This window comes from Carya illinoinensis, chromosome 6, assembly GCF_018687715.1.
Source record: "Carya illinoinensis cultivar Pawnee chromosome 6, C.illinoinensisPawnee_v1, whole genome shotgun sequence".
Classification (NCBI taxonomy): Eukaryota; Viridiplantae; Streptophyta; class Magnoliopsida; order Fagales; family Juglandaceae; genus Carya; species Carya illinoinensis.
The window spans coordinates 27,188,217-27,196,819 of record NC_056757.1 but is presented as its reverse complement, the minus strand read 5'-3'; the positions used below and the strand labels follow the sequence as shown (position 1 = coordinate 27,196,819).

At 31.3% G+C, this 8,603-nt stretch overlaps 1 protein-coding gene across 2 annotated transcripts; it reads left to right on the top strand.

Moving 5' to 3' along the window:
• The first annotated feature begins 5,193 nt into the window (after positions 1 to 5,193).
• Positions 5,194 to 6,149, top strand: LOC122314072 (transcription factor PRE6-like). Of its 2 annotated transcripts, none has more exons than XM_043129463.1 (2): positions 5,194 to 5,573; positions 5,763 to 6,149. In XM_043129463.1, the coding sequence occupies exons 1-2, from the start codon at positions 5,442 to 5,444 to the stop codon at positions 5,919 to 5,921; spliced, it is 291 nt and encodes a 96-aa protein (XP_042985397.1). In that variant the 5' UTR covers positions 5,194 to 5,441; the 3' UTR covers positions 5,922 to 6,149. The 2 variants fall into 2 exon arrangements, with proteins under 2 accessions (XP_042985397.1, XP_042985398.1); XM_043129464.1 differs by having other exon boundaries at positions 5,196 to 5,573; positions 5,766 to 6,149.
• The last annotated feature ends 2,454 nt before the right edge of the window (positions 6,150 to 8,603 follow it).

Sequence of the window (8,603 nt, the reverse complement as noted above, 5' to 3'; positions counted from 1 at the left end):
TCAATGTCAATGCTCTTATCGATAATCTACAACACCTATATACATGATAAGAGCGTATAATGGCAAATGATACATTCTCAAACTTTTAGGAGATAACTCTTTTCACATATTACAAACTTGGTTGCGATTGAGTAGTGAGATTATATTAAATATTTTGTAAATAGTAATAAATAATAATAAAAAGTAATAAAAATAATGTGAAAAGTAAGAATAAAATAATAAATAATAATAGATTATTCTCAAAATATTCTAGTACCCAAATCAGTCTACATCGGAGGTGCATAAGGCACGTTGGGCTACCATCTTTATTTGTTAAAGATATATAGAGAGCTTTAGTAGATCGTGGAACACGTTCTTAAAATATATACTATATGTATATATATAAATTGGTAATTAAGATAGTGACCATTATTAAATTTATTTTAATTTAATTTCTAAGCGGTGTAGATTGTACGTACTAGCTATATATTATATATTGATCAAACTGGTCATGGTCGTGAAACACACCCAGAATGGGCCGATTCTCTAAATGTAATTAACGGGGTTTGGTATATATAGTACTACTAGACATGAACTTTTTCTTATTATTATTAATTATGATTATTTTTTCGCCATAAGGTATATAATTAGAGGCTTTATTTGACATCCTGCGCGCAGCCCCGACAACGTGAATACAAGACTTACAATAATAGGATTACATTATTTCTATAAATATCTTTTAAAAAAGAAATGATAAAAATCATGTAGGCTGAGCTATTTATTTATTAGGTACAATTATAATATAATAATTAATTAGTGGAAGGCGATTGTATAAACGACAACGCACGTACATATATAATCTGGCCTCGATTCAACACGTACACATGGAGTACTACTACTTAGTAAACGATATATAATTAATACATATTTGAATGCATGTGAAGACAAGCTAAGCTTGTCTTCGTTGAAACTTCATTAATTCCAGTCTTTGACTATGTTATTAATTTTCTAGTTCTACATTAATGTACAGGCAATCATGATATAAATTAACGACAACGACAACGACAACGTATACATGGAGTGGTACTACTAGATAGTAAACGATATATAATTAATAGCTATATCATGCATGCATGCATGCTAGCTACTATAGCTAGCTTGTCTTTGTTGAAACTTCATTAATTCAAGTCTTTGATTATGTTATTAATTTTCTACTTCAACAATATTGTACACCCTTCTCAATGTCTGTACGTTCTGAAAATTTTAATTTATTAAACTAATCTGTACTTGGGTACTCACTACTCATACCTACTCGATGCCTTATCGCTTGACTTTTAAAATCAACTCGTATCTCATTTTAATATTTAATTATAATTTAAATATAAATATATTTTTTTTAATTTTAAATTTTAACTTTTTTTTAATCTAATTATTATAACTTCTCTAAAATTTTAAACAAAACACAAAAATTAATTCAACCTTTTTAAATCTCAAAATAAAAATTATATTCTAACCCTCTTTTAATTTTATAATTTTTTTGTACAATTTTTTCTTTCTTCTTTTCTAAAATCTCATAAAAATATTAATTTAAAATAATTTTATTACTATTCATAAATTATCTCATTACTATGTATAAATTTCTCATCTCGTTTTGTATTATCTCACCTGTTAACCCAACGAGGCCTTAATGCTTGGTTTTATTTCTAGTTTCATTAATCTGGATAAGTAGTACTTGGCTATCATCCATTGGTACATTGGTATATTAGGTGCATGTTTGAGATCGGAGTGAAAAATATAATTTATAATTTTATGACTTATAACTTATAGTTTAAGTAATAAATTCTATTATTTAAAAATTTATTTACTATTTAGTAATCATATGCTTAAAGCACTTCTAAACATATTAATTTTTTTAAAATAAATTAAAAAATTATTTTTTGTGGTAGAAATGACGATCATTTGATTTTTTAAAAATTATGACCATATCCTTAAAATTTTAAAAGTTGTATGGATATTTTTGCCAATTGACAGTCTTTTTAAAATTTAAACTATATTATGGATTATCTAAAAAATCACGTTTGTGAAAAAGCAGCAAAATGATTTTTTTTTTTCAAATGCATTTTTTATCTCATTGAGATTAAAAAGTACTTTAATATGTAATACCCAAACAACTTAATTTTTTCTTTAAGGAGCTTTTAAAACTTTTTAAGTACTTTTTAAAACTCCTAACGCAATCCCCAAATAGACCCTAGGTCTATAAAAAAATGTAATAATAATTTTACAAATTGATATGTGTTGATGTAAGATGTCAAATTAATTTTACAAGTGAAATTGAACGTCCATATTAATTTGTCAAGCAACTTTGTTAGGCTCTATTTGGATAGCAAAAATGTTTTATCTCATCTTGTTTTATCATTACAACTTTTTCAAATTTTCATACATAATATAATAAACAATTCAATGTTTTGAAATTTTAAAATAATAATAATATTAAAAATTAATATTTTTACAATATTTTATTTAACTTTCATTTAAAATGATCTCATTCAAAAGCCTAATGGACTAATGGCATATGATCCAGTTTTTCAAATGAAAAACTTGGGTTTGAAAACCCCCACCGATTGTGTATTAAAAAAAAAATAAAACTACTTCATCCCATATCACTATCCAAACTGTACCTCAATATTCTTTGATACGCCTACATACATAAATATTTAATTTCACACCAAGTAATTACAATTTTGCTTCTTCTTCATCCTAATTGTTATAATTTTGTCAAATAATTATATGTATATGTATATGTATATATATAATGTCATGTAATTGATCATATGAAGCCCTTGATGATGATCGATCTGCTTAATTAACGGTGGACGGCTGTGGTGAATTCACCAGTACCCAGCTATCTAGGGCAGATATATAAGAACAGATCCAAAGTAAGTCGTCTCGGTTATGACAATATTGCGTCGACAAAGTGACTTGAATACCAGGAATCTCGCCGGGAAAGATTGAGATATATCCTTTTCACGTGCAAACATGTAACGTCCAACATTTTCGATACTGCAGTTCAAACTGAAAATACAATATAATACTACTACCATTTGGGAAATCAAAATCCCACTACTTTGATTTATAATATATAAAATAAAGAAGTGATACGTTAAATGTGTCATATGACTTCATACGAAATGTTAGATTTATTTTATAATAAAAATAATTTTATAATCTATTGCATTAAACGTGTTTCGTAAGTTTATTTTTATTGAAATGATTAAATTATTTTTCTATATAATATTGTGTGCATATGTCATGGAGTGGATGGCTGGGGAGATAATTATAATTAGGGTATTGAGTTTGACTAAAATGAGAAAGAAGTTGGAAAATTTAGGGAGATTTAAATTACCGCCTTGTTTCACTCCTAAAGAAACGTTGGGTATTGAGAAAATTAAAGTGAGGAACACAGACATGCATGCCCACGAAATGGGGATTCGGTGTAACACGCTGCGGTGACCTTTCTGATGAGGTGTAGACTTCGAGTCTTGAACGTACGATTCCAATCCAGCATTGGGGATCATACACACATACATATATATATATATATATATGACTGGTCAACAATGTCGTCTGATCTTGATCACTCAAATTTTGGCAGCCATTTTTGCTGCTTCCAACCTTCCTCGGAGTCTACTAATAGCATTCTTAATGATTTCTTCGTTATATTCTTTAAAATACTTCATTAATTTTTTTATTTACATAATAATTTTTATAATATATCGTACATTAATTTATTTATTTTTTTTATATTATTTAAATATTATATATTTTAATATTTTTTCTCTAATAAAAAATCAATAGCATGCACTAGAAAGAAATTAATTTAAAATATTTACAATGATGAATAGTTCCATCCTCATCTAATGAGCTTTTGTGCAAAATGTAAAATGAATGATAGAATATAAGATCTATTGAAAGACACTTTTGAGAGAATTTATTTATATTTGAAAGAAAATTGTATTATAGAGCATCTATTGGGAGTGCTCCAATTGCTCTAGCCAGTACTAGCTATATATATATCGGTAAAAATATTTATTTATCAGTAAAAAAAGATGATGAAAATTGAGATGATAAACAGCATTACTCGTATAGCAGTAAAGAAAATAGATGAAATAATCATTGTTATTTTGTTTTATTAATTATATATATCCAACTAATCTCTTCTAGTTATTTCAGTTTTTAAATTTTATTTTATGATCTAATAACTATTTTTCTTTTTTATGTTGTAAAAGAACAAATTAATTTGTTGACATATATAATCAATGTGGAAATCTTTCATATAGTTTGCATGTGAAACTAATTAATGGTATCTTATTGTTTTCTAATATCAGTAGTGAATGCTACAATAAATAATTTATGTACACCCCAACTTATAAGAAAAATTATATACACTATATTATTATCTTACTATATAAAATATGGTATATTTATTACTATTAGATAATATTTTTATATCATCTAATAGTGAGAAATATGTCACATATTATATAATGAGATGAAAATACGATAATAATGTGATATATAGTATTACTTAACTTATAAATAGTAAATAATCTAACTGATTGTAAAGAAAATTGTTACTTACAAGTATGTCGATACATAACTTATTATGGAATCCATTACAAAGTTGAAAATAAGTAATGATAAATGTAATTTTAAAATGTGTAAGTTTTGTGAATTTTTTTTTTTAAAATATAGTGTTTTAATATTAAGAAAATATTTATCTATTTTTTTTAAGACAATATACGTATATTCACTATATATATATATATATATTTCCCTTGACCGTGATAATTAATTGAATGGTGAAGTCGGTGTCTCAAAAAGCACGTTGAAATTATAGATTTGTTGGAACAGTAGACACAGTAGAAAACAAAATCCAAGCTAGTAAAGAAAGAAATAAAAAAATCAAATGGCAGGACGGAGTGTGAGAAGTGAGAACATGGGCTTGCGTGCTACGACTGACACATAGAGGTCCCGCGTCGTTGGGCTGACCATAAACATGCCAAGCACATTTCTTTTACCCAGTACTCTTACTCAATCTAAGCACCCAGTTTGGGGACACAATTAGCAAGGACGGTATGGCTGCTTCTGCCAGCTCTCTCCACTCTCTCTTTGACGCGCGCGCATATATATATATATATATATATATATAGCCCACTTCTTTCTCCCATGCGCTTGTCCTCTTCACCTCGGCCAACACCACTACTCTAGCTAGTTTTGTTGATGGCAGCTCCCTTATAGATCTCTCTCTCAGTCAACTCAAATAATCCTCTTTTCCCCAACTCCTCGATAGCTTTTAAGTGCCCTCAGTATCAGTCTCTCCATCCCTCCACCTTGGTTACTCTGACAAACCCTTCACCATTTGTCTCTCTGACTGTCGTTTCTGACACCTCCCAAAGCTAACAATGTCTAGCAGAAGATCCCGTTCCAGGCAGCAGACAGGTTCTTCCAGGAATATCACTGATGAGCAGATCGCCGATCTTGTTTCTAAGTTACAGCAACTTATCCCTGAGATCCGCAATAGGCCCTCTGACACGGTATACTCTCTCTCTCTCTCTCTCTCTCTCTCACACACACACACACTATACATTACGTGAGGCCTTCATTTGTGTTGAGCCTCATTCTCGGGCCACTAGTTGAGGTATGAACAGGGATACAAACTTTTACCTTGGAGAAACTTATCGATCTTTTGCTTACATCATGAATATATATATGCTTTGGGCCAGCAGGTATCGGCTTCCAAGGTTTTGCAGGAGACCTGCAACTATATCAGAAGCTTACACAGAGAAGTGGATGACCTAAGCGACCGCTTGTCCGACCTTTTGGCTACAACAGACACTGACAGCGCTCAAGCGGCCATTATCAGAAGTTTACTTTCGCAATAAAGACCGTACTAGCTAGTACTTTTATCATTCTCTGCACCTTTATAAAGTTCCTATCAGCTTAATCTTTCTCTGTAGCTATGGATATTGGCGGGCACTAGGCCGGCCCGGACAATGTGCGCGCGCCAACATTGGGAGGCTAGCTCCATGCTAGATCCCCTTAATTTTCAAAAGAAATGTAGTAACTACGTACTTTATATAATAAAAAGAACTTCTATCTAGTGTTCTAAATTTTGAGTTGCTCTAAATCTTTTTGGTATCTGCAATTAAGCTGCTAGCTAGCTTGTCTTCTTCTGCTCCGATATCAAGAGAGTGAATTTTATAATCTTCTGCGATGGTGGTTGTGGAACGTCTTTCATTAAATACTGTTAAATTGGTGTGTGTTATTATATAATTTGTACGTAGTACGTACGTAGTATATGAAGCTGTAGTACTCTAGCTCATCATCCGCTCTACGTGTAAAACGGCTTAGAACCATAGACGTCCCCTCGCTAGCTAGCTAGCTTAAAATGTCAACCTTGACGTTGTTGACGATGCCCATTAGTGCCTAACTATATAAAATGGGACAATCATTTCGATTGTTACGTTACGAGTTTGCACCTGCGACGAACCCTTACATTATTTTATGCGATCGAGCACATATATATTACATTAATTACGTTCATTTTTCATATTTTAAGCTCAATGACATGAAAAAATGGATTCTCCCAGCCACTAGTCAATCGGATGCACATTAAAAAATGCCAGAAAGAGGGATGGCTGGGGAGGGGTGTTATCCCATTTGAATCTGAAAAGTGTTTCATCTCATCCGATTTAATCTTATTATTATAATTTTATCAAATTTTTATATAAGATATAATAAACAATTCAACTTTTCTAAGTCTTAATTTAATTTTTTTAAATCTTAAAATAATAATAATATTAAAAATAATATTATAATAATATTTAATTTAATTTTTATCTTTCATCTAAAATCATCTCATCTTATCTTTAAATCCAAACCAATATGTGTACTTTTTGCATCTAGATGGGGCAGGTTGTACCTTTGAATTAAGAAGCTAAAGAAGGAAGAAAGGCAATGCATGATTAGAAAAAGATAGATATTCTTCCGGCCACAATGCATGAGATGTTTGTAAAATCATTACTTATTCTAAAAATTTAAACAGATTTAAATTCAAGATGTCTGCTGGCTAATAATAATATTGTTGGACTTATATTAATTATTGGGACCCAATTCTCACCATATAGAGTCGAATTTTGGGCCAGTGAAACTCTTATAAATGAAGTGGAGGGCATATAATATTTTCTATTCATGAGCCTGCCTAATTAATGTCTTTGACCTGCTTAATTATATGTTGCTCAAGGCAAGTAATTAAGTACCACGTATACGTACGAACCGGCCAACCAACTTTTTGACCGATCAATTAATTAGTTTGATTGATCGATACTTTCTGCCTTATTTCTCAATGCAAGACATGATATCAAAACTATATAATATGGAACGAATCCTAATAATAAATTTTGAAATAATGAGTATTGTTTTTTCGAAGAGGGAGTTTCAGAATTAACTTCTAAGTATATATCCGAGAAAATAAAAAAAAAAACTTCTAAATATATAAGTGAATCCCTTGATTTTATTTTCACAAGGGCTAATGTGCGTGCACGTTGGCTGTGGGGCTGCACGTCTAGCAGTGCATGGGCTAGCTAGCTGGTGGTGCGCCCAGGCCCGCTTGTCCATTTCGCTAATAAATCTTCAATATGCTTTCCTTCTTGCTAGGCTCTAGCTGGCATAATAAGTTTCATGTTAAGCATAATGCATGCCCTCGGTAATTATATTTATGAAATGGTACTCTTTTGATATTTTTAAGAAAAGTACTAAGTTCATAGAAAGATCTTATAAAAGTAAACCCCACATATCGATGTGGCTAGATGTGAGTGATGGTACATTAAATTATTTTATTGTAAAAATAATTTTGTGGGTATACAGAGCAGGCCGCATTAACTAGGTCTCATCATAATATAAAGTTTGAAGATGATATTGCCTCTATACGTGTGCCTACTAAATTCTCTCACTAGTTCTTATTGCCTCCACGTGTCTCGTGAGGTTTGTAAAAAGGATGTTCTCATCCACTTCCTCTACTAGTATTATGAGCATGTGTTTTTGGCTCTCCACCTTAAAGGAATGCTCACTCTCTATTGCAAACTACTTCACGAAAATTAAGTAGTTGTCTGATATCCTCTCTACCATCAGTTGTCCTCTTGATGATTCATAAATTATCACCTACATACTTGTTAGTCTTTCTCCCAATTATGACTCTCTTGTTACCTCAGTCACCACCTGAGTAGATCCCATGTCAAAATGATCTCTATGGACACCTTTTAACCCATCAACTACAATTGGAACAACACTCTACCTCAACAGATTTTGCTGTCCCGTCTGCCAAGATTGCCACCAGTAGACCTCTTCAGAACCACAACTACAACTTTAACAATAATCGTAATGGATGATATCGCGGTAGGGGGCATGGTCGTGAGAACCTTCCTTCTAGCCAGCAAACCATGTCACCTTCAAGCTCTGGTCTTCACCCACATTGCCTACTTCACAATAAAGTTGGTCACCTTGTAGTTGCTTGTTGTCATAAAATTGACCAGGCTTTTCAGGCTACATTATCTTCTCAAATTTAT